General features: G+C 46.5%; 1 protein-coding gene across 5 annotated transcripts in view; it reads left to right on the top strand.

Moving 5' to 3' along the window:
• The first annotated feature begins 2,338 nt into the window (after window positions 1-2,338).
• Window positions 2,339-26,756, top strand: part of RALGAPA2 (Ral GTPase activating protein catalytic subunit alpha 2) — a 282,250-nt gene continuing 257,832 nt past the window's right edge. For all 5 annotated transcript variants that reach the window (XM_082857547.1, XM_082857546.1, XM_082857550.1 and 2 more), the window contains exons 1-2: window positions 2,339-2,534; window positions 25,156-25,266. In XM_082857547.1, the coding sequence (XP_082713673.1) occupies window positions 2,429-2,534; window positions 25,156-25,266 (217 nt within the window). In that variant the 5' untranslated portion in view covers window positions 2,339-2,428. The remainder of the gene's footprint in view (window positions 2,535-25,155; window positions 25,267-26,756) is intronic.

The raw sequence follows: 26,756 nt of genomic DNA, 5'->3' as shown, positions 1-26,756 counted from the left end.
GTTTTTGTTTTTGCTTTTTTTTTGAAAACCCAAATAGCATTTCAGGGTAGTCTTAGTTTACATTGTAAATTTTTAACTCTTGATTTCATTATCTGTATTTATTGATGACAGCAGGACACTTTTTCAACAGTACTCAAGAGTCTACAAAATACTTGGCACTCTGAACCTCCAGGGATAAAAATCGATTGCAATGCAGGTGATGTTCTCAAGAAGTTCACAGTCTAGCAGGAATGATTTTGCGGAGCAACAGAGAATAAGAAGTGTTTTTATTTATTTTTATTTCACATGGAATATATATACATGGTGGGTGGGTGAAAAACCTCAAAATAATAACTTATGTTTCTTGATTATTTTAGAGAAGACCTGGAGTCCTACATTTTCATCAGTGAGTAAAGGCTAGATACGGTGGATGAGATGAACCTGTATGCATGAATGCCTATTTCTGTTACCACCAAGTTTTGACCATGTCATGTGTTCACTGAACACTGTTGTTTATCTCTTCATTTATCTAGCTGCTCTGCCTCTCAACTAAATTGGAAGCTTTGGAGGTAAGGAGGCTGCATCTTATACAACTTTTTATCCCCAAGGTTTAGACTCATGCCTTGCACATAGCAGGTGCTCAACAAATGTTTGACTTTGCTGATAGGTTGACCTGCGATAGATAAATTGAATTCCCTAAGACAAGTGCATCCTATTTTTTTCCATCAATGCAATGAAAGTTATCTTCCCCTAAAAGAATGGTGCGGTGAATATTGTGACTTACTATGTGTAGCCAGGTACAGGCTAAATTTCTGCAACAAAGACACCCAGAATGCTTTGACTTAAGAGAGAAGGTTACTTCACTCTTGTGACAGTCTTGGAGGGTTTGTGGTCCTGATGGAGAGGTCATCCAGGGACCCAGGCTGGTAGGGCAGTTCTGTCATCCTGAGTGTGGGGCTTCCATCTCTGGGTCTGAGAGTCATCCATGCCATTGGGTTTATTGGTTGTCTATTCCTTTTTACTGCTGAGTAACATTCCTTTGTATGAATATATCCCAGTTCTATCAATGCTATTTGATAACTTGAAAAATAGAGGATCTAACAACCAAGAGATATTTTTTGCATGCCTGGATTAAATATGTAGGATTATTTTAGCTTTTTATCCCATTTTATTTAACGAACTTTTATTGAGTGCTTCGAGGTCAAATACAGTGCTCAGCGATGAGGCTAGAAGGCTGTGTAAATCGCTGGCTCTTCCCCCAAGTTACAGTTTAGCCGAATGAGGAAAAGACAGTTGTGCTGTCCCAATTTGATGGAGATCACGTGATTTTAAACAGCCAGCTTAAGTGTTTGCTAAAATGTTGTCAAAATTTGAAGCATCAAAGTATCCAGATGCCAATAAATAACTCTGCAGATCTCCAGACCATCTTCCATCTCAAAGTCTTGCCTCAGGTTACAGGCACCTGGCCTTAAAAAGCATCCCAGCCTGAGAGTAAGGTCCCTCAGGTTCTATTTCTGGTTCTGCTACTGTATTGCTAGGTGGCCTTGCACAACACAGAGAACATGCACTTCCTACAAAGCAAGAGGCAAGACGTTGAGGAACCTGCCAGTGAGGCACTCTCACATCCCAAGTGAAGACGGGTCCCAGGAACCAAGGGGAGTGGGGCTGGCCTCCTCTCCCAGAGCCTAGGCATGCCCTTCCCTACTGCCAAAGCCATTCATTTTAGTGTGTAATTGGAGCTCCGATTTTGGTATGATCAACGGGATTTCCACTCGCTCCCTCACTCCCTGTTGTGAGTTTCTGTGGTTCACGTTGCACTAGAGGGAACTGGGTGGGCTCACAGGCCGGAGACTACAGATACAGAAGCCTTGGGCCTCCTGGGGTAGGGGGCGGGCGGATGCTGCCCAGTGACCGGGACCCTGGAAATGTGGTCTCAGGGTCTCGCCTCCTGGAGAACTACCTTTCCCAGGAGCACTTGCGGCCCACTGAGGGGCGGAGAGGGGGCACGTGCTCAGAGCCGGCCCACTGACTCTCATCGCGCCGAAAGCGCGCCAGCCTGATTGGAGGGCTCTGTCGCGGTGCATCCCGGGACTTGGAGTACAGCGTGTGCGCGGAGCCCGCTTCTTTGTGATTCGCGGCGCCTCCTCGGAGCCCGGGCGCGCCCCCGCGAGGCGGGTCCAGAAGACGCGCGCGTGCGCTGCGCCCAGGGGCCGGACGGCACCTCCCGTGGGGCGGGGCGATGGGTTTAGCGTCGACACCGCCTTCCTGCTCCGCCCCTCGCCGGCCAGGCCCGCCCCTCCTTCCTGGAGCCACAGCCGTAGCGGCGGCGGGCGGCGGCGGGCGGCGGCGGGCGGCCCGGGAGACACGCGCCGGCCTGACCCTATGCGGTGACTCGCGCGGCGCAGGCGCCTCCTGCCCCGCCGGCGGGGCCCGGGCTCCCCGCGGCGGGATGTTCTCCCGAAGGAGCCACGGGGATGTGAAGAAGTCCACGCAGAAGGTGCTGGACCCCAAGAAGGACGTGCTGACCCGCCTGAAGCACCTGCGGGCGCTGCTGGGTGAGGCGCGGCGCGGGCGGGGGTCGGGGCGGGATGGCGGGGCGGGGGGCGCAGACCCTCTGCCCGGGCCCCGGCGTTGTTCCCGGGAAGCGGGCAGCCTGGCCCGCGGGCTTGCCCGTCGCCCTCTAGTGTAAACTTACCCCAGATTCTCGCCGGGTGGCCTCGGGGCCGGGCGCGGCCGGGACGGTCCCCTCCCCAGCAAACCCTGGACGCCCGGGGGTCCTCTCACGCACACATCGAACTGTCATCTTCCCTCCCAGTTTTTAATTTTTATTTTTAAGTCCGAGACCCTAAGTAGACTGAGACCCCAAGTGGTCCCAGCACGGACTTAATTGAACTGTCATCTCCTCCTCCCCCCCACTTTAATTTTATTTTTACTTTTGAGTCCGATCCCCGAACAGACTGAGCCCCCAAGTGGCCCCGGGTTAAATTTAAGTGCCGTCTCTCTTCCCATGGGTCTGGCTGCTTCATTTTCTTTGTGTTCTTGGTGTGAAGGGGGCTCCTCGTGTCTGCTTGGAGGGAGGGGTGACTTTCCTGGGTTCAAGGAGGCTGCTTCTCCTTTATTGTCAGGATGACACTGATGGTTATGTGCCTTCTTCCGTTTTTATGAGCCCTCTGGGTGGAGGTTCTGCAGAGCCCAGGTCGGCCTGCACTTGACCTGGGATGAAACTCACCCCTGTGGGTGTGAAGTGTTCCCAAGGCTTCCTCTCCCCTGCCACCTGTGATCTGTAGCTGGTTTGCTATGCTGTTTTGTTTTCTCTTCTTACCTCCTTAGTCTTAACTTGTGTTTAAGGTGGAAACACCTTTGCTGTCTATAGACAGACTTGTCTTTGTGTTATTTGCGGGCTGAGAAAAAGATACTTTATGTTTCTTCTAGATGTCTTTTTTTAACTCTTAAAATGAGCAAAATCACCTGATTTAGGGCACAGAGTCTTAATGTGTCTGTCACTTGAGGAAATATGGTATAACAGAATTCATCATATAGGTGAGAATTTTAAATAAAGATCTTGTTCATGAGATTAAAATTTGCAAATGATTTCTATTTATACTCCGTGAAGTACCTCTAAGGAAAACAACAAATCCACACACCTGGTTTTGCCAGGTGAAGTTTTTTACATTCTCGGATTCCTTGAGATTCCGCCCGTCTGGGTCAGCTTGGAATGAAATGTAAATTAAGTACTGTTAGAGGGATTAGTTTTCAAGACTTTTGAAAGTGAAATTTGGTGTTCTTGGTAAACTGAACTTTCTACTTCCTGTACTAAAATACCAGGAGCACACAGGACGCATTGTGTGGGGTTCTTAGTAGTGACTGATTAACACCTCCTGCAGGGACATTTTTTGATAAAGGAGAGTAGAGTGGTATTTTAAAGCAGTTGATACTTGGGGACTTTTTCTGTGGTAGAGAGCTTGAACTTTTGTTCTGTCCAAGTCTACAGGATTAAGTTGGCTACATTTTGCAAAGGCAGACGCAATTAAACCTAGATGTTCGTTTTCTTACAGACACACAGTACATTGTTACTGTTCTGAGAAAGTAGTTAGTTTTCAAGGCTCTGTGGTTTCAGTTGAAGATGTGTGTCTTATTTTGAGGAACTTTCTTTTGTCCTTTCATTGAGCCATCTGACCTCAGTTTTGCAGCGTGGAGAGGCTCTGTGATATTTCCTTATGTATGTTGGTTTTTGTTGATGCATCGCTGGTGGACTGGCCCAGTTTACTTCATTTATTACTGTAATCTTATCTGTAGGTACTAGATTTTTGTAAATGTGTCTGAGGAGTTCTAGTTCATAAGGTTTCATGTAAACTTTCACTTACGACTGTGGTTGAAAGGCTTTAAAGAAAAATAGTACAGCAATGTACTAGTCCCACCACGTCGCATATCCTACTGGTTTGCTACTTTAAGGAAAAGTCTACTAGGAAAAAAGTCCTTTTCATCTGAAAAATAGGATTTAGCCAAGATCAAGAAACTATTTGAATTGGGGTTGACATATACACACTACTATATGTAGAATAGATAACTAATGAGGACCTACTGTATAGCACAGGGAACTCTACTCAATACTCTGGAATGACTTATATGGGAAAAGAATCTAAAAAAGAGGGGATATATATATATGTATATGTATAACTGATTCATTTTGCTGTACAGCAGAAACTAACACAACATTGTAAATCAACCATACACAAATAAAAATTAAAAAGAAAAAGAAGAAGAGACCAGATTTGTGGTTACCAGAGGCAGGGTGTGGGGGGATGATTGGATGAAGTTAGTCAAAAGGTACACACTTCCAGTTATAAAATAAGTCCTAGGAATGTAATGTACAGCATGGTAACTGTAATTAACACTCCTGTATGTTGCATATGGAAGTTGTTAAAAGAGTAAATCCTAAGCATTCTCATCCCAAGAAAAAACATTTTTTTTCCTATTTCATTCGTTTTGTATCTATACGAGATGATGGATGTTCACTAAACTTTCTGTGATAATCATTTCATGGTGTATGTAAGTCAAATCATTATGCTGTGCACCTTAAACTTATACAGTGCTACATGTCAGTTATGTCTCCATAAAACTGGGAGAAAAAAAAGTATATTTGCAAAAAAAAAAAGAAACTATTTGAAGGAAATGAATAGAAATTATTATTGTATTTTTATTTGTATATTTTGATAATACTCTTGCTTTTCATATATTTTCCAGTGATAATAACGATGTTATTTTTTACATACAAAGTTAATAGCACTTGACCTGGATTTGTAGCCTGCAGCTGCATGACTTTGGACCAATTACTCAGCCTGTCTTTGAATCTCAGTTTCTTTACTCTGTAAATGGGTATGGTGATGTCTGCCTCATAAAGGTTATTGTGAGTGTGATGTATAAGCTACTTCAGCTTGGAGTGGACATGTAACAGTTTCTTCTGTTATTACTGTTTTCCTGTCGTTAGTAGGATGGGACAAGCGTTTTGATAGGTTGTCCCTTCTCCTTTCTTATTTTAATAATTGTGATGGATTTGCTCCCTCTTCATAAAAATTAGTCTGTATTTAAGACAGCTGGCTGAGAAAGATACAGTTAGCTGTGAAAAGTAGAGTATTTCTTCATATCGTGGTAATGACTCCAGTTAGAACCTGCTTAGCTACTTTGACCTGCCTATATATTGTAGATTGGCCTGGTATTATTAACTTTATTTTATTTAATTTTAATTTAATTTAATTTTATTTTTTTGCGGTACGCGGACCTCTCACTGTTGTGGCCTCTCCCGTTGTGGAGCACAGGCTCAGCGGCCATGGCTCACGGGCCTAGCCGCTCCGCGGCATGTGGGATCTTCCCGGACCAGGGCACGAACCCGTGTCCCCTGCCTCAGCAGGCGGACTCTCAACCACTGTGCCACCAGGGAAGCCCTTAACTTTATTGTAAAGGGGGAGGGGAAACTGAGACACAGGCAGGGCTTACTGGGGGCCAAGCCATGCACTCAACGTTGTGTATGTATTATGTAATTTAGAGGAAGAACAAAGAGCTGATAGGTCCCCTGACTCCCAGGTCTCCTTACATTGTTGAAATCATCCTTGGGAAAATAAATAAGTAAACAAAACAAAACTAAAAAAACATTCTGTAAACTGCTGTCTTGCTGCAGCAAAGATTCCATGTCTAATTACAAGTTGAGTGCCTACTGTGAGTCCCAAAATAGGATTTAGAAATGGCATTGATGTGGCAGGAAGAATAGATGTAAAATACCAGTAAGCACGTAGTGTGTTATGTAGTTAGATAGTGGCTTATATACGGTGGACTCCAGTATAGGATTTCTAGGGGCAGAAAAGATCATTAAGGACAAAGATAGGGGCATCTTGAAGGAGACCCTGAAGAATGATTAGACTTGTTCTGTCCAATAGAAACAGATGTCAGCCACAGGTGTGATTAAAAATGCTCTGGTAGCCACATCTAAAAAAGTAAAAAGAAACAGGTGAAATTAATTTTACTAATATCTATATATTTTTAACCCCATACATCTAATACGTGTTATATCAACAGGTAATGAAAGTAAAATGTTCAGTTTTTTCCATCATTTTTTGATAGCAAGTCTTTGAAATCCCATGTGTACTGTACGTGTGCAGCACGTCTCCGGTCGGGCCAGTGGCATTTCAAGAGCTCAGGAGCCACAGGTAGCCAGCGCGGCATGCTGGACAGAGCAGGGTTAGACTTGGGGAGAGTCGAGGGGGAGAGGATTTCGGGCCGAGGTGGGGAGGAACTGGTGGTGGAAATACACAGTGATGATGCGGGAGGTTGAGGAACCTCGGGCACTGAGGATTGGGTGCTGGAACCCTGGCCCTGAGGGCGTCCACGGTGTCAGAGCAGTCACCAAAGTGGTGTGTAGGCCAGGGGTAAGGGCAGGACAGCGAGTTGGACTTCGGGGTCATGGGGGAGGGGAGGAGAGGTGGCCTGACCGGTAGGAGCTGAGGCAGGTTGGGGCCAGATCAGAAAGGGCCTTGTTTGCCGCAGTTAGAAGCTCAGATCTTATCCTGCAGGTGAGAGGGCCCACTGGAGAATTCTTAGCAGGTCAAATGGTAATATTCAAGCACTGCCTCTCTGCTGGCAGGGCCAGGATAAATGGACGGGGCCAGTGGGAAGGCAGGGAGACACTGAGAAGACTGGTGACGAAGGAACAGACAGGGGCTGGGGCCTGGAGAGGAGGGGCGGGGCCACGAAGGACCCTGCGGCAGGACAAGCGATTCTCAGGGAGGAATGAACATGAGGTTTGCAGAAGCTGGGCGAGGAGTGATTAATCTGAAGGAGAAGAGGTTTGGGGTCAGGGGCCACAGGCCAGTCAAATCTAGTGACACCAGGGTTCAGACCAAATATCTGGAACCAGAGAGGAGAGAACAGTTGCTCACAGAGGCTCTGTATGCCCATAGAGCAAAACTCAACATTTTGACATGTTTCCTTTTGTGCATCTGTTGCTTTAAGTAGGGACAAGTTCACTTACAATTTTAAACGTTGCCTTTTAAGCTTACTTTTAGCATTTCCCCATGTTTTGTTCCTTTTATTTTTATTAACTACAGATGTTTGTTGAGGCGATGTACCATAATTTAGCTTACCATTTCTTGGGTAGTTAAATAGTTTCCTTCCTTCATCTCTCCCTCTTTTTTTCCTCTCTCGCGTTTTCTCTCTTTTTCTTTCTTTCTCTGGTGTAAATAATAACTACTCTGAACATCTTGGGAGGCGGCTTCTCCTGCATTTTGCATTATTTTCTTGGATTAGATTCCATGGAGGTCAGACTGCTGCGTTTCTGCCTCGACCCACAGTGCTGTCCCACAGTGCTGTCCTCAGTGTCGCTCCCATTGCCCTGCAGGCAGCGAGGGTTGAGGCGGCCACTTCCTTTGCAATCTGACTAGCAATAAACCGCATTGTTAGAATTTGATAATTGGTGTTAGGTATTTGGGGGAGTGGAGGTGTCTTGGATAGAGCCAGAAGAGTTGGGAGGAGACTCTGGCTAACGACAGAGCAAGATGAGTTTGGTGCTGATGTGTGTTGAGTTTGAGAAGAAGGTGAGATACAAATGGAACTGTCTGGGAGGTGCTGGATGTGGGGTCTGGCGCTTAATGAGGGGTTAGAAAGCTATGGCATGATTATTAGCATCGTGATCTCACTGGATCGTCCTACAACCTGTGATGAAGGTAGTGTTCCCACCCCCGACCTCGAGATGGGGAGACTGAGGCTCCCGGAGGTGGGCTCCTTGTCTGCCAGCTCCCTGTCTCTAAGGGGCAGAGCTGGGGGTCATAGGATTATACAGCCCGTGTCGAGCTTTTGCTAGTTACCTGACGCAAGCATATTTACATACCAGAAAATATATTTACCCACCAGAGTGAATGTTAACTTGTAAACAGAAGCCAAGCAGTTTTTGCGCGTCTCCCAGAAATGTTGCTTTGAGTTTTGCTGCTCTCTGCCTAGTCTGCTTTGCCGTATTCTTCTAGGGAGACTTGAGGCCATATTTGACTTGAACATGGCAGAAGATAAAAAGACTCCTTCTGTGTTTTCGTGTTCACTGGCCTCTCCGTGCCCTTGGCAGGCCTTACAGGTGGTAAAATATTTGCATGGACATTAGTGCCACATGGACATTCTGCAACCAGAGCAAAGCTGGGGGTATAACTCCAGGCCCTTCAGACAGTCTTGGGATGGTTTCTCTCAGTTGACCTTGTCTTAATTAAAGCGATTTTGCGCTAATGCTCCCTTTGCTCATTTTTCACCGGTTACTAACATTTTATATCTGTAACTTCTGGAATGTAAAATGAACTTTGGACACATATATGTCAACAAATACGCCATCCCTGCTCCTAGTGCTTGAAATTGTCTAGCCTTCTGAAGTGAGAAAGGTGGACCTAGGATAAAAGTCTGACTGAGCTCAGGTGTTTTGTTTGAGATAACTAGAAAAGGTTGCCTTTGACCTTTTATTCTGGGAAGAGAGATAATTGGTAGGTCTGGAATATTTTGATGTAAACTTTTATAATTTGTATTTTTATTTTGTTTGTAAGTGCTTTATTTGCAGATGGACATAAATACTTTTACTAGCTGTTTAGAGCACTGATCTTTGGTCTCTAAACTAAGTGCCACAGATGAAACTGGAGAACAGTTTATTGCTTTCAAAATAGCAAATTGATTCAATTTAAATTTTAAAATTATTTTTAAAGGAAGGAATATGTTACTCTACTGTAAAATCAAGAATAATTAATATATAAATGTAGTAAGCAACTATCTTGTTCTTGGATTTTTAAAAAATTCAGTTTCACGTACATTTTTTCGAGTCCGTATATGCGTGAGTGTGTGTGTGTGTGTGTGTGTGGTGTGTGTGTGTGTGTGTGTCTGCTTGGTAGGGCTGTGTCTTCAGAGATCAATAAGGCACAAGCCCAGGATTTACTGTTCGGTAGGGGAGACAGACAGATAAACAGCTGCATTTACCACGAGGATGTTAGTGCTGGGGTGTGGGGATGGGGTAGGGGTTGGGGAGTGCGTGTGGTGGGTGGGACTGTACAGGTGGCTGCAGGTGTAGAGGAGGCACAGCAGAAGGGCCCCTTGGAGAGGCTGCCAGTGCTTCCTTAGGGGTGCGGGGTTGAGGTGGGTCTGGAGTAATCAACACGGGTTTCCCAGGTGGGCAGGCTGGGGGCAAGGGGACTGCCGAGAGAGGAGCTTGTGCAGAGGTGATGGTGTGGCCACCACATGGCTAAGTGCACACTGTCCTTTACCCTGTGCCATGGTTGGACGTTTGGAATCCAGGGAAGAGTTTTAAGCAGAGGAGCCACCAAATCCAGTGCCCTCCCTCGGTGATAGTCCAGGAGTCCCAGTCTCCCTGAGGTTTGAAACATGGATTCCTGGCGGGTGAGAGCTCCCATCCATTCGGATTACAGACCAGGAGGATGTAGCCTGGGCTGCCAGTGTTCATCTTTCCCTCCATGTGGGGAGCACACACCTCAAATTGAATTCACAGTCAGAGGGAAGCAGAGCGGAGAGATGGGGAGTGAGGAGTGTCCGTGGACCCTGTGTGAGCTGAGGGGCTCAGCCCTGTCTACGCCATCCCCACCCCGAGCTTCTCAGTTGTAGGAGCCTGGAGCACCCTGTTTTTGCTCTAGCCGGCTTGAGTCATATAAGATTTCTGGGCCTTGCAATGGGAAGAGTACACATTAATATACCAGGAAGAGACTGGGAAATTACAGATCGAGGATGGATGGGTCTGTGTGTGTGTATGTGTATATATATTTATATATATATAAATATAGATATATATGATGTGTATCTATGTAAATAAAATGGGCACAGTTTAAGTGATGTGGATGCTGCCTGCCCTTCCACCCAGCGACCACGTGCCTGCATGGCGGCATGAGGAGGGACAAGAGACTTCGCTGTGTCCTCAGAGGCCTTCTTTCCTTCATGTCTGTCACTGTGGGAACATCTTCCCTGCTGGGTGTGCCTCTCATGTTTAAGGGTAATTGTGATTTTCTCCATTTTTACCTTTCACGTGACTTAACCCCACCTAAGACGTAACTTGACTGTATCCATAGCTCACATTCATGTAGCACTTCACACTTTTGCAAATGTTTCCTCATATTCTCATTTGATCAAATTGCTGTCTTAAGGATTTATTACCCTCTAGGTTCTTAGCAGAGCTTTGTTTCTGCATTAGTTCTGAATCCTCATTCCAGAATTTTAACTTTGATATTTAGCAAAGAGATGTTTCATAACGATTTTATGTCCTTTATGTTGTTTTAGAAACTGAAACCACGTCTGAAAGATACTGAACACTATTTTAAAAGTAGTTGTAATCTTTAACAGTAAATATGTACTTTGATTTTGTTTTTGCAACTGTGGTTTAGTTAAAAAAAAATCCCTTTTGAAAAAGATAAGGAACCCGTTGATGTCTTGTGTTTGAGTTTCAGTGATGTCATTTATTTATTGAGGCTCAACCTGGCTTTCAAGGACACAGGAGGTACTAGGGACGATGCTTGTGCCCAGCTGTGGGAGCTGCGAGGGTGAGCATTCAGATCAGCTGTGCTCCGGGGAGCGCCACTGGCCGTTGCTCCCAATGCTGCCCTTGGATTCACCACCACTGTGTAGCCAAAGCTGAGCTCCTCCTGGGCTCCTCCCAGCCAGTTACTGAACACGTGGGGGTACTGATGTGGCCGTTCCTTTGAGACCCAGATGCCTCTGAAGGGAGACTTTGTCTCAAGGGCTCCCTGTTGGCCTGGCCGGCAGCTTTTCAGACCTGTGCTGCCTCTTCCTCCTCAGCCCTCCTCCCCTCCCCTCTTCTGTGCACGGGTCAGACCTCCCTTCTCAGGTCCTCCCCTTCATCCTTCACAGACAGCTCCCTTAATAAACCTCCTGCGTGTCCACTCCTGTCTTGGTTCGGAGAACCCAAACTAATCCGCCGTCCCTTTTCCCAGAGGTGTCATCCAACCTGTCATGTAAAATTCTTCCAGGAGCCGGCAGAGGTATATTACATCTTCACACAAAGTGTCTTCGTCCCTTTTCGCTGGAACGATCTTTCCTCAGAATTCCCATAGCATTTTGTGCCTTCCATTTGGCATTTATAGCCTTTGGTTTTGTATTCTACTTATCTGTGTTCTGCCTGATCTCTCTCACTAAGTGATATTGATACTAAATAACGTTGAGAACACCAGCAGCTTTTTGTACATCTTGATTCCTTTTGGTGACATACTTTCTTATTTGTAATAATAATAAGTAGCATTTAATCAGTGCTTTCCATGTGCCAAGTACCGCAAAAACACTTCACATGTGTTAATGCATTTAATCCTCTCCCAAGTGGGATAGGGAATGTTATTATCCCCATTTTACCAATAAGACCCAGAGAAGTTGAGAACGTTGCCTACGGTTGCACAGCTAGTAAGTGACAGAGTCAGGATTTGAACCCAGGCAGCTGGCTCCAGAGTCCCTTTATTCGTTTAACAGTTATTTTTTATCCAACCCCAACCATGTGCCAGGCATTGTACACAGCACTGGGCACGCCTGAGCTTGCCTTCTGAAAAACCAAGAATGTGATTTCCACATAGATGGATCTCAGTCTGGGGGAGAGTAGCGGCCACCGGTATGGATGTTTAGAAAAATTTCTAGAAGCCTTCCTACCCCAGCCAGAAGTTCCCATCATTAAAGTAATGATTCAAGGGACTTCCCTGGCGGTCCAGTGGCTAAGACTCTGCGCTTCCAGTGCAGGGGGCGTGGGTTCAATCCCTGGTTGGGGAACTAAGATGCTATATGGCGCGTGGCACAGCCAGAGAAAAAAAAAAAGATTCAAGACCACGAATTAAGTTCTCCTGACAGAGCCCTCTCTCCTCCCATGTGTGCGTGCACTGTCAGACCCACCCCCTGGATCCAAGGGGAAGAGCTTTAAGAAAGGACAATTTCTGTGGACAAAAGGGAGAAGAGGTTGGGGAAACCTTGACTGGGGTGGAGGCTGAGGGCCAGCGGGGCCAGAGGGCTGTGGGTAAGGACAGGCTTGGGTGAGGCTTAGGCAAGTACCCCAGATATTTTTTCATGGAAACAAAATGGGAGAGTCACTGTTGTCAAATTTTAAATTTACAAAAACCAAAACTGAATTACCATCCCCCGAAAAGGACCTATTATAACTAGTGGTGAACATTCTTCCAGTGAAATCTTGATAGCATTTTCAGGACTGCATGGAAGAGAGGGGAGCTGAGGACACATGTTGCTTCCTTACAGCTTTCTAAAGGGGTTAGCGTATTTTCATTCTGTCTGGTCATATTTCCGGTGCCGGCAGTGTAAACCTCTTTATTCCATGGATTCTGTATCTGATAAGATGAGGATGTGTTTGGGCCAGAGAGGCTTGGTAGAGTAGAGCTTACGCTGAGCTCCCAGAGTGGGAGTAAAGTATTACATAGTCTTTCTGTGTATGTGTGTGCACGTGTGTGTATGCATGTGTGTGTATGTGTGTGCATGTGTCATATTGCAGATACTTACTTTTGAGAGAATGGTTCCACTCCTTTCTTCCTGCTCCTAAAATAAATACATATACAAACATATCATCTTTAACTGAAGTAAAAAGTAAATAATGAACTGGAAAAATAACTTGAAACTTAGAGGAGAGGAAATAGTTATATCCCCCAAACATAAAGAGCTCCCACATATTAATAGGAAAAATTATAATAAATAGATGTTCAAAATGTATGTGTATACATAAGTCACAAATGAAGAAATGACACCTAGGGAGATGGCCTTTGCCCCCAAACGGAACAGTGACTGCAGACAGAAAAGAGAAGAGGGGAGAGAAAGAAGCAGTGCTGGAGAGGAGAAGCCAGCCGTGGCCGGGGAGCCCTAGCTGGCACACGTGGCTGGTCCTTCCTTGTTGCAGCAGTGGGTCCTGATAAGGAGACAGGCCAGGACCACCGTGGCCAGTGGGGCAGGAATGCTTGAGTGTGCCAGACGTGAGATGGGGCCACACAGCAGACCGAGCTTGTGATAGTGTGTAGATGCGCTTACTACGTCGCCCCAAATTCTAGTAAGAGCCAAAGAGTAGGTATCGTTGAAAGTGCCCTGATGCTGACAAGAAATGGAGATCCGCCAGTGGCTGAAAATGAATGAGCACAGGAAAACGTTGATGGGTCAGTGCGATGTTAATCAGTCTCTGAATGGGAAGAAGGGCAGCAGACGCGCTCAGTTTCAGGTACCTGCTAAATTAGAACGCTGTTTGTGCTCTAAGTTGTGTTTCTTTTTTTAAGAACTTGAGCCATTTCAAAATAAATTTTGTTTGTTTTGGCTACGCCCCACAGCTTGGAGGATCTCAGTTCCCTGACCCGGGATTGAACCTGGGCCTTAGGTAGTGAAAGCCCGAATCCTAACCACTAGACCACCACGGGACTCCCTCTAGGTTGTTTCTTAATGCAAAGGACTGAGGGAGTCTTGGTCTTTGGCTCAGTGTTAATTGAAAAGACGTGTGGTTTCTAGGACCTGGTGTTGCTGCTGAGCGTGCGCCGAAGGGGAGTCTGCTCCGCGGTCGGTGATCAGTCCAGGTTTAAACAGGACTTGACGTGTGCTAAGGCCACCAGGTCTTGTAAGTGAACCTGCCGGTGATTGGAAATTTCATCACCTTTTTGCATTCAGAGGTGTCACACCTTTGCTTGTTCCTATTCAGTTCAAGCTGTTGAGTGGCTGGACAGAGACCGTTTCTTCCTGCCCGACCATATCATTTTTCTACCCTTTCCAGTAAATGACAGTTGGAGAAACATAGCTTTCTCTAAAGACAGCAGAAGTCCTCTACACCTAGATCATTACAAGGCATTATGTACAACGTACGTGTTATTACAGAAGAGGTCTAACGCCAATGTTGGGCAGAGGAAATTTAAATTATTTTCTGTTTTTAGGGCATTTTAGTCTTGGCAAAGATACTACTGTACGTATTGTTTAGGTCTTCAATGTTCTTCAAGGTTCAAAAGTAAGACACGTTTGGAGGAAACTATGGCCAATGTCATGTCTGCTGTTCTTTTTTATGGTACATAGTCAGGCTTTGAAAACAAGTTCTTTCTAAATACTCTGGCAGCTTTTTTTTTTCTGAAATGAATGATAGTTTTTTCTGAAAAATAGTAGTTGTTTTCTGGTTATAAAATTTTACATACTCATTATAAACATTTGAATAATATGAATAAGCAAAAAATAATTTAAGTATGAAAAAGCTCTTCACATTCTGCAGTCCTCTGATAACCATTGTTAAAATTTTGGTAAACATGCTTTCTGTTCTTGTTGTTGCTTACGTGCAACCTCTCTCTCTGTGTCTTGTGGGTACACACATAAACACAGTCTTACATGAATAGTTGTTATACGTGGGCTGACACTGTATTTTTGACCTAACACGCCTTGGACATTTTTCACATGAGTAAGTGAAGGCTTACATGATACTTAAATGGCCCTATCGGGTCCCACTGGACTCACGCAACAAATTATCCACTGCCCATTCTTCAGGTTGGCAGTGCCAGGCCCTTCCATGCTGTCAGCAGACCCTGGCTTGGGGGGAGCAGGGTGACTGCCCGGTGGCCAGAGGGGCCTTTGGTTTCTTATATGAGGATGAGTGGGGCTGACGGTGTTGCAGCTGCTGATGCGGCAGGGGACAGTGGGATGATTTTCTGGAAGTAAAGAGAGCTCCTTGGGGAGGGCCGTCTCAGTCTCTGCGGAATTAGCTTCATAGAAAGGCCGCCCTTTTAACCTATCATGGAGGAAGGCCATTCCCCTTGCAAGCTGGCTCTGGTGTCCTAAATAAACCAACTTCGGGGTCCTCCCTGGGTTTAGTATCTATTTAGTTCCGGGACTTCTACCAGCTCTCTCTTATGGACTTAAAAACCTTGTGTTTCCAGGTGTACTTCCCTGCCCCTCCTCCATCACTTTCAGCTAACGTTAGATGTACTTAGGTAAGCGGTGCGGGAACCGGACTGCCTGGGTTCGAGTCCTGGCGGGGACGTAACCTCTCTGACCCTCACCTGGTGGTGGGACAGTACCTGCTTCCTAGGGCTGTTGGAGGTTTAATTGAGTTAATATATACAAAGCCCTTTTGTAAGCCGTTATTATGCTTATTAATAATAATTATTTGACGTAAGTAAGACGGCTCTCTGCCCTCAGCACCACTTTTCTGCTGCCTTACTTGTTAGAAATGGAGCGGGAGAGGTTACCATTTAGCTCCTGTTTTATCTATTTCTATCTCCAACTCTTTCCCTAGTGAGTGGTTTTGACTGTAATATAGGCCAATTCAGATCAAGAAAAGTAGAAGTAGTTATGCATCGCCTTAAAAAATCGGATGAGGGCTTCCCTGGTGGCGCAGTGGTTGAGAGTCCGCCTGCCGATGCAGGGGATACGGGTTCGTGCCCTGGTCTGGGAGGATCCCACATGCCGCGGAGTGGCTGGGCCCATGGGCCCACTGAGCCTGCGCGTCCGGAGCCTGTGCTCCGCAACGGGAGAGGCCACAACAGTGAGAGGCCCACGTACCGCAAAAAAAAAAAAAAAAAAAAAAAAAAAATCGGATGAAACTTGATTCCTACAAAAGAAATAGATATATGAAAATATAAACTGTTATGTATAAATTAAACTACAAGGATATATTGTACAACACAGGGAATGTAGCCAATATTTTATAATAAAGTGTAACCTTTAAAAGCTGTGAAATACTATATTGTATACCTGTAACATAATACTGTACATCAACTATACTTCATAAAAAATACATGTATATGGGCTTCCCTGGTGGCGCAGTGGTTGAGAGTCCGCCTGCCGATGCAGGGGACACGGGTTCGTGCCCCGGTCCGGGAGGATCCCACATGCCGCGGAGCGGCTGGGCCCCTGAGCCATGGCCACTGAGCCTGCGCATCCGGAGCCTGTGCTCCGCAACGGGAGAGGCCACAACAGTGGCCCTCGTATTGCAAAAAAAAAAAAAAAAAAAAAAAAATACATGTATATAAAACACATTAGATTTGAACATTATATTTCATTGGTGTATATATTTTGTTTTATTGTGTTGGCACTTGATATCCGTTAAAAATAATGTTTGAGTCCTGCTTTTGAGACAGGTGTGTCAAAAATGTTTAAGATAAAAGTAGCTCTACTTTTAAAAATTAGAGCTCTGGGTACGTGGAGTATATCGTCATCAGAATCACTTTTACATGGGGACTATCAATCCAGGATAACAAAGTGTTAACATCTTTCTGACTTCTAAGAATTTTACTTTCTGCACCTACCTACCATATAGGTATAAAGAAATGAAAATAATACATCTTAGGAAACGAAGTGGGATGAATATAACTTCTACAACCTTTCACTTATACTAGGATTTGTTTCCTGTTCTACTGTCGGATTTTACTTCAGTATCTACAAGGATGTTTTTGGATATAGGTAACAGAAAACCCAAATATAAACATAAATGATGAAGAATTTTGTCTCCTATAGAAAGCGGTCCCAAAGCAGGTGGCCCCCCGAGCCAGCTGGCACGGCAGCTCAGTGACGTGCCCATCTGCACGCTCTCCCCTCCCTGCTTTGCCCTCTTTAGTGTCCTCTGCATGGCAGAGGTTTGTCCCCTCAGTGGCAAAATGAACTGCAGGCATCGCACCCAGACGGAACAGCGTCCAGAGGCAGGAAGAAAGAAGCACTTCTGCTTTGTGTCCCTTTAAGAACAATGACCCGTTTCCAGGCGTCTCCACCAGAATTCTTCCCCTTGCATGTTTTCCAGCACTGGGTTACAGGCTTGAGTCTAAACTCATAGCTGGCAGGGGACCAATGCCACAGTAATTGGCTCAGCAGCATCAGGTCCCACCCCCACGAAGGGCACACGGATTTGCGGGGTGGATGGTCCCTGAACAAACAGGGGCTCCATTAGGAAGAGGAAGGGTCTGCCGTGGGAGTGGCTGGGCGAGGGGGCAGGAGGGAAACCGGGAGCGTTTGCTCCAGGCCACTCTCGCTTTCAGTTTAAATTCTACAGAGATAGAACAGTCCAACATGGCTGTAATAATGTATGTAGGAAACACAGTTATCAGCAGAGCTAAAATGTGAGTTCATTTCATTTCCTACAAACAGGAATATGTGGTTTAGGCCTCCAAGTGCTTCCAAAAGTATTATGTCGGCGTTCTAGGCTCCTCTTCCTTCCGTGGCGCTTGGGCGCAGAGGTACATGTGCACCAGCTATTGGCCCAGAGAGGGCTGAGAACTGGATGAATAGTGTGGAGCCCCGTAAAGTGGGGGCTGGGGGGATGCTTGGTTGAGTTGGTGAGTGGGTTTAAAGTGCCTGTTTTATTATACAGCATCAGTTGCACATGTACAAAACATATTCTTTCACATCTATTCAGTACTTAAACCAACAACTTAAAAAAATCTTTGCTATCTGGCACATGACCTGTGCTCAAATAAATACTTTCGGTTGAATTAAGGGTGAAACTGACTGGTTTTTTTTTTTTTTTTTTTTTTGCGGTACGCGGGCCTCTCACTGTTGGGGCCCCTCCCGTTGCGGAGCACAGTCTCTGGATGCGCAGGCTCAGCGGCCATGGCTCACAGGCCTAGTCGCTCCGCGGCATGTGGGATCCTCCCGGACCGGGGCACGAACCCGTGTCCCCTGCATCGGCAGGCGGACTCTCAACCACTGTGCCACCAGGGAAGCCCTGACTGGGGTTTTATGGAGTGAATATGATGTAGGGGGAAGGGAGGTGATTGAGGGACAATGAGAGGGCTGATTAAAAAGATGGATCGTGTAAACCAAATTAGGAAGAAAAAAAGAAATGAAGACTTCAGAGGGGTCATAGATCATGACAGAGTGGTGAGATCATTGGATTGAAGGACCCAGGAAGGTCGAAGAGTTGTTGGAATTAGGTTTCCAGAAGGAGGGAGCAGGGGAGGTAGGGAGAATGGGTTCAGAATTGGGAGGCAGGGAGGTTAGAGGGATGCCCGGGCGGGCCTGGGGGCAGAGGTTGCGGAGGGGGCATGGAGGACAACCTCAGTGGAGATAAGGAAGTTGGGCATCACCTGTGTAAATGTGGAAATCAGTGCTGGCTATGAGGGCAAAGACAGTGAGCCAGGCCCTGAAATCTTCTGGAGAGCGTCCTGGGGGCGGGTGGGCGGGTGTAGACTGTAGCCACTGAAGCCGGAGCCTCCATCTGCCATGCAGGTTAGCGTCCCCATCCACACGAGGATTTTGTATTTGCATGTAATCAGCACAAGGACGGTTTTAGGTCTGCACATAGTTGCATTTTCAGATGTGAATTTCTCTTTAATAATAATGATGACCATAAAAGTATTGAGTTACCACTGAAGCATAGTCAGCATACCTGCTGTCTTATGACCCGAATACCTGCTGAGTCTTGAAAGGGCTTCATTATGAGGACTTTATCTCCTCACCAGGTGAGTTCCAGGTCGGTTACCTGCCCTTGGAACAGCATTGCACACAGGAGGTTCTAAAACCTACTGGCTGGTGTCAGAAAAAGGAATCCCTGCCTGCACTCTAGTTAGTGTTGCAGAAACTTTCTGTTGAGGAAAGTGTGTATCAGCTGGCAGCTCTTGTTATTCGGACCCATATTGTCTCCTTTTCCTTCTTTGACGGAGGTGACAATGTGTCGTACTTGGGGCACCTCTTCACGGGCTTGCCGGCTCTCATGGCCGGTGAAACTTCTTGGTGATGAGTTGCTTTTTCTTCCCCACCAACATTTTCACAGCAACGATGCAAGACAACCCATCCCAAACCTCAGGCTTACAGAGACCTTACGGCAACAAGCATCTGTTTTATTCCCTCACCTATCTGCATTGCTGCGTGCTACTGCCCTGGCTGCAGGTTGCCTGGGGTTGGGTCCTGCTCTGTTCCATGAGTTTCCTCATTTCCTTTGTTTTTGTTTTTTAACTTTTTATTGGAGTATAGTTGATTTACAATGTTGTGTTAGTTTCAGGTGTACAGGAAAGTGAATCAGTTATACATATATCCACTCTTTTAAGATTCTTTTCCCATACAGGTTATTACAGAGTATTGAGTAGAGTTCTCTGTGCTGTTACAGTAGGTCCTTATTAATTATCTATTTTGTATATAGTAGTGTGTATACGTCAATCCCAGTCTCTTTGAACCAGAGACTACTCGACGCTCTCCAGCCACTGCTGCGTCGGGCTTCTAATGACAGGTTGTCCACAGCAGGTCGGGAGATCAGCCCCAGATCAGTGTGGGTGGGCATTTTCTAAAGGAGTGGATGGAGGGCGGGAATAGTTCGTGGCATTATTGCAAAGTACTTAACGCAAGAGGGAAGGAGGGCGGGGAGCTAGGCAGTTGTGAAAAGGTGGCATCACCAAAATCTCATTAGCCCTTAAGTAAAGGCGCCATACTCATGACATTTTTCCTTGTCAGTGTTTTCTGTCTTGTGTCTGACTCATTTATTTTCCTTGTTCTCACTGTTTCTAAATTACGTTTTATTAAGTCGCCACATTCGCCTTGAATTTTTCACTCACCCCTTTTCCCTTTCACCGGCATGTGATCTTGAGCATCGTGCTTCAGTGCCAGTATCTAGGGAATCTGAGTAAAATAGCAAATGACACCGTCTTCATCTACGTGCAGACGTGTAGGCAGCACTGGGATGGCTCTTGGCCCTGGGGAGGGTGGGGGATGGAGGGCAGGAGGATTGGGGGTCACTCCCTACTCCAGAGGAGCTGGTCTGAACCCCTTCTTCCTCTTGACAGTGTCCACCAGGGCCCCCAAGTCTGAGAAGGACATTCCCTCCTCCTTTGGTGCTTTCAGGGTCTGCAGCAGGTTTTTATGAGGCTGGGCTATGATCCTCCCGACTAAAAAGGAGTAAGATTGCTATTGGGAAGGGTTATATGTGGGAGGAAGTGGAGGGACAGTCCCACTAGTTTTGGAGCATCTGCTGCTGAATTGGGATTAAGTGCTGTGCCTTTTCGAAAGGTCTCATTAAGTGGGTGAGTTTCACATATCATTGAGTTTTATGGCTCCACAGGTGAAGCTGGGTTATTCCCACCTCGTGAGATGGCCTTTGCCAGGAGCTAGGTAATTGGAAAACAACTAACATTTATTTACGTAATGCTGACTACACACTCAGAAGCACTTTGCTTATGTTCATTTTATGGGCACAGGAACCATCGTTGCCACATTTCTCAGGTGAGGAAATTGAGGCACAAAGTGTTTTAAATAACTCGCCCAGGTCTTGTAGCTTCTGGACTTCAACCCAGGCAGTCTGCTCCAAAGGTTCTGCCTTCAAGCTTTGCTATTGTCTTCCAGCTAGATGTGGGGAAATCATTGTCAGCAGGAGGCTTAGCTGGACAAAAGGCCAGGGGAGGGTAGCTTCTGGTGTGGAATATAGATTATTTTTCAGATATAATGGGAAAATAATAGAAACAGTTGATTGGCTGTTGGTTGGTGGTAAAGGAGATTGCTTTGCAAATCCCAGAATGACCCCCAGCTCTGTAAAGCTGGCTGCTGGTTGCTTCTCTGTGGTCAGCGTGAATGCACTTGCCTGGGTTTTGTGATGCCAGCCAGGCAGCGTGCTAGCATCGGTGCCAAACACACCCAGGCTCATCACCTCAAAGGTGGTCTACAGCCTGGGCTTTGTACCTGGGGACTTCCCCTCCTTCCCGCTTCCTTGCTGGCCCCACGAGGCCATGGGGAGGTTGCTGTGAGGTCATTGTGGGGAGCCGGGCTGCGTCTCCCCTCGTGTCTTACCTGTCCTCTCATCCCCCTGCTCTTCTCCCTCGGGCTCTCCTGCACATCCCATCCCCGAGGGGACGACGTATTTCTCTATATTCCTGACCCAATTTCTGGTTTTGACTTCTTCCGTCTGTTTCTGAGGCCTTTGTGTAGCTCAGGTTTGAGCTGGAGACCCGGACAGGAGTCTCTGACTGGCCTGATACCTTGGGCAGGTTACAGACGATTCTGAACCTGAGGTTTCTTTGTCTTAACCACACCTGCCCCATCCCCCTCACAGGGTTGTGGTGAGGGTCAAATAAAATACAGTCATGAAAGTGTGTCTTTCAAAGCATAAATGTACAGTGTTTTTAATGTTCCCAACCTCCCCAGCTGGCCTTGTCACTCCCTGCTTTGATGCCCTGCCTGAGCTTCAGGCACGCTGCCGTCTCCGTTACTTGCTTGTGTTCCTGTACTCTGGAGGGCCCTGCACTGTATTCTCTTGGAATTTCCCAGCATTTGGCGCAGGGCTATTTGGCAGGGCTCAGGACTCAGTCTTGTTTGAATGAACAGATGAAGAGTGTCTTTCGAAAGGAAGTTTGTGGTCATAGGCTTTCTTTTTTGTTATTTTCCTGAGCAGTCTTCCTCCTATATATCTTTGGTTCTCGAAGTTACCTTGTTACAAAGTAGACCTGTGATACTCCCTTGTGTTCCCTTCTGCAGGACGCTAACTCCCAGTGCCCGCCTTCTCCAAGATCTATGCTTTGTAAATGTTCATCTGATGAGTCTTGTTTTTCACAAATAAGACAGATCATGGAAACATTCTAGGTTTTGAAGTAGAGATAGAAAATATTTGATATTTATTTTTTGTTTGTTCATTTAACAAATGTGTGTCAAGTACCTTTCAGGTACCAAACTCTATTCCTGGGGCTGGAAGTACAGCAGGGAACAAAACAGATGTGATTCCTGCCCATATGTGGCTTCCATTCTAGTGGAGTGCCGGTCGGTGGAGAAGTAAATGAATAAATGAGACAGTCTCCACTAATCTTAAGTGCTGTGGGCAGGGATCACGTGAAGGGGACTCCCAGACCAGTGAGGAGTCCTCACGTGGGTAAATAAACTAGTAATTACAGATGTTACACCCTTCGTTCACTGTGTGCTGGGTGACCTGGAAGGCGTCTGCTTGTCTTGTCCTGAGGACTTTAAGCTCCATGCACTGCTAACCCACAAGGAAGACAGTGAATGGCTGAGGAGGAAGGTGGCTGCCGCCTGGACTCTGGCCTCATGAGGGTGTCTCTGTCTGCATGAGGCCCCTCAGCCTTGACGAGGACCCTCTTTGCTCAGGTCGCTGACACTCGAGTGTTTCTGAGGGACCGGGTAGGCGAGGGAAGGTAGACTGTTGGTGGCCCATAACCTTTCTGTGCTGTCTTGCCATACCTGTGTACCCATGTCCTCAGCATGGGGATGCTTTGCTCGCTGCGGCCCGTTCACAGGCGAGCAGTTGGCCGCCCACCCGCCAGACTCTGTGAAGGAGGAGGTGGGTGATGGAGGCCATGCTTGGGGACACAGGGACTCCTTAGATTTCTCTGTGGAGGTTGTGTGGGGTCCCAGCTCTGAAGGATGAGAAGGAATGAGCTGGATGAAGATCAGGGTGGGGAACACTTGTGGGAAGCTTGGGAGATGGGAAGAAGCCACGGCGGCCAGAGTGCAGGGCGCAGAGAGAGTGGTATGGGACGGACTTGGCCTTGAGTGGAGGAAAGCCCGCCGAGCCGCCAGGCTATGGTAAAGGGTTTGGATTTTATTGTAAGCAGAACTGGAGGCCGTTGGAAGGTTTTGAGTAAAAGAATGGTCTGATTTGGTTTATTCCATTTTACTGTTGATGGCAGTGTGGAGAGGGGACCGTGGAGGGGAAGTGGGGATGCGGGGACCCTGGGCGGGGATGGGTGGCGGGCAGGGATGGGGGTACAGTGCCCGGTGGGTCTGTGGAGGAGCCCACACCCCGGACACGGGCTGGGAAGGAGCTGGGAGGAGCCGGGATGGGGACTAGGTTTCGGCTTGAGCAGCGCAGTGGGTGGTTCCTGCGGGAAGAGCAGAAAGTGAGGGTGAGAACGAGAAGCCTTTAGACCCTCACTTGGGGCAGGGGCCGCGAGAGCTGGGGCTGCAGAGCGGAATCGGGCGTCCTCAGCAGAGGGTTGACATTTCTCTCCTAATAACCCCAAGGACCTGAAGAAGGTCAGGCCACTTTTTCCCATGGGCATGAGATCTGATGGGTTACAAGTTGTGGTCACTGTCCTGTGATTGTATATTATAGGCTGTTTCTTTTATTTAGTTCGTTCAAGAAAATATTGAGCTAAATGCTATATTCCCTGCAGGGTGCCTGATGATGCAGAGACACACAGGAGGTCTGTGAGGGTGGGGACTGTCTCTGACAGAGGAGACAGACCCTTCCATCAGAACTAAGTCAGGAGCTGCACCAAGAGTGGAGTACAGTGTGACACCATCTAGGACGGGGAGGAATAGGGCTGTGGGCCCCAGAGCAGAGGCCCTGACCTGGCCTGGGGGGCGGGGGAGGTTTCAGTGGTCCCGGGAGCAGTTGGTGTTGGCATGAACATGAACAAAGCCCTCTCTTGGAACTGACACATCCTGCAGAAGGCACTTGAGCATTCCTTGGCAGGGTTGTGTAGCTCGTGAGAATGGTGATATTCACATGGGTTAAGGATCCTGATGTCATTGTTACCTGCTTGGGTGAAGTTAAACTGGTTAGTTGCTAGGAACTTCCACTGCTCTGTGCTCAGTGTTAATTTGTGGCAAGAAACAGAAAGTGAAATTGGCAGTTCCTATGACTTTACCAACACCTTATGTGCATTGTTTCAAAGAACCAGGGCAGATTTTTGCATGAAAGGCGCTGTGTAGTTATCAGAGGGAGACAACTCTAGACTCACCAGCAAGAGTGTTAACTTTATGGAATGTAAGCATAGCAGTGGGTGTGTTCATACAAATTCACATTAGGACCCTCCAAAGCTGATGTGACTCTGTTATAGATTGAATAGCAACACACTTTATTTTCTTGAGTAATCTTGTAGAACTTTAAGGAAGCTGTTTTTAATTTTCCTGAGGTTTCCTAAGGTGTATTCTTCCAAAGAGCTAACACCTTGGTCAGGACACTGCTGTAAGCGCACAGACAACCTTGTTTGCTAAGGAACCTGTACAGAGGTGTGTTGACAGTGGGCGACTGACCGGAGCTGCGAGGGATGCTGGCTGTGTTGTCGCTCAGCCCCTGCGGGGGCCAGGGCTGGTGCTGGGAGTGCGGGGAAGCTGTTCTTGGGCTAAGTTCCCTGCACCACCTGCCGATCCACCCGCAGCCCTGGTTTAGCAACACTGGTGCAGCTGGGAGACACACTGCTGGGACGAGGCTAGGAGCACATGGCGGGTCCGCCGTGTCCACGCAGGGGTGGGGCGGGTCACGTAGAAGCTGGAGGGACGCGGTGGCAAGTGGCCCAGGGGGATGTGGGCAGGTGTCGGGGGAGGGCCTGCTGTCCTCTGGGTGGTGGCACGGGAGCCAGGAGGGAGGGAGGAGATTCTGGGTCATGCCAGGCTCCTGGCAGAGTTGTTTCTCAGCCGTACAGACTCATCCCTCTTTATGGTCTGGGTCAGCAGCCACCTCTTCCATGAACTTTTACTTCCCCACCCCTAACAGGAAGTCATCTTGTGCCTCCCTGGACCCTCACTTACCCCTGGCCTTCTAGCTGCTTGTAGGTGCTGTGCCCCCAGGCTCTGACCTTGAGGTCTGGGATGGGGAGGGGAGGTGCTGCAGGCCACCTCAGAGCTCTCCTTAGGTGGAGAAAGAAGTGGACTGGAATACACTTTGCTTTGTTTTGTCTTATAAGGGGATATGGCTCGTTTTTACATTCCTTCATTTCTGAAAAGATTGTGAACTCTGATAGTTGTGTAAGTTTGTCATAAATGGGAACTTTTTCTTTGCAGATAACGTGGATGCAAGTGATCTTAAGCAGTTTTTTGAGACCAACTATTCTCAGATATATTTCATCTTCTATGAAAATTTTATAACACTGGAAAATAGTTTGAAATTAAAAGGTAAGAATTTCTACAAAATGTTTTTGATATACAAAGTTTTTTGTTTTTTTAAATAAACATTCAGGAAGTTCTGAGAGGTTGTGTGTGTCATGTGCCACAAGTTACATGCTTTTTTTTTTTTTGCGGTATGCGGGCCTCTCACTGCTGTGGCCTCTCCCGTTGCGGAGCACAGGCTCCGGATGCGCAGGCTCAGCGGCCAAGGCATAATTTACTCAAAAAGAAAGAAAGAAAAGTAATGTATGCACATCATTAAAAAAATTCAGATTCCACTAAAGGGTTTGGAATGAAAACTGATGTGTCTGTTTGCCCAGATACCCAGTCTTGCTGTGCAGAGGCAACCACTATCAAACTGTCCTGTATATTTTATTAATATACTGTGTTTATATATGTTTATGGTTATGCCCATACATATTGGGTTGGCTAAAAAGTGCCTTTGGTTTTTTAAGTAAAAATAAAAGACACGTTTTTCATTTTCACCAAGAACTTTATTGAACAAGGTATTCACCCTTTAGTTCCACTACCTTCTGCCATTTTTCAGGCAACTTCATAATTCCACCTTCCCAAAACTTTTTATCTTTTTGAGCAAAGAACTTTTCCAGGTGCCTTTTGCGGTCTTCCACGGAATTGAAATTTTTTCCATTAAAAGAATTTTGTAAAAACCGAATAAATGGAAATCCGAAGGTGCAATATCTGGTGAATACGGCAGATGAATCAGAACTTCCCAGCCAAGCTGTAACAGTTTTTGCCTGGTCATCAAAGAAACATGCGGTCTTGCGTTATCCTGATGGAAGATCATATTGACTAACCTTGGATGCTTTTCGTCGAGTGCTGCTTTCATTTGGTCTAATTGGGAGCAGTACTTGTTGGAATTAATTGTTTGGTTTTCCAGAAGGAGCTCGTAATAGAGGACTCCCGATCCTACCATATACACAATATCGCCTTCTTTGGATGAAGACTGGCCTTTGGTGTGGTTGGTGGCGGTTCATTTCGCTTGCCCCACGATCTCTTCCATTCCACATTATTGTACAGTATCCACTTTTCATCTCCCATCAGAATTTGCTGTTTTCCTTACGTTTAAGTAGGGAATCTCATGCGGAAATACAAGAAGGTGTTTTTCACATAACTTATGTGGAACCCAAACATCAAAGCGATTGACATAACCAAGCTGGTACAGATGATTTTCAACACTTGATTTGGATATTTTGAGTATGTTGGCTATCTCCCAGGTGGTATAACATTGACTGTTCTCAATTAATGGCTCGATTTGATCTCTGTTGACTTCAGCTGGTCTACCCAACAGTGGAGCATCATCCAGCGAGAAATCTCCAGCATGAAACTTTGCAAACCACTTTTCACACATTCGATCAGTCACGGCACCTTCTCCATACGCTGCACAAATCTTTTTTTGTGTGTTTCAGTTGGGTTTTTACCTTTCTTGAAATAATAAAGCATAATATGCCAAAAATGTTGCTTTTTTCTTCCATCTTCAA

Source organism: Leucopleurus acutus (assembly GCF_964270905.1).
Source record: "Leucopleurus acutus genome assembly, chromosome: 16".
NCBI classification, from domain to species: Eukaryota; Metazoa; Chordata; class Mammalia; order Artiodactyla; family Delphinidae; genus Leucopleurus; species Leucopleurus acutus.
The sequence above is the reverse complement of the archived record's forward strand: the minus strand, read 5'-3'. Positions and strand labels throughout refer to the sequence as shown.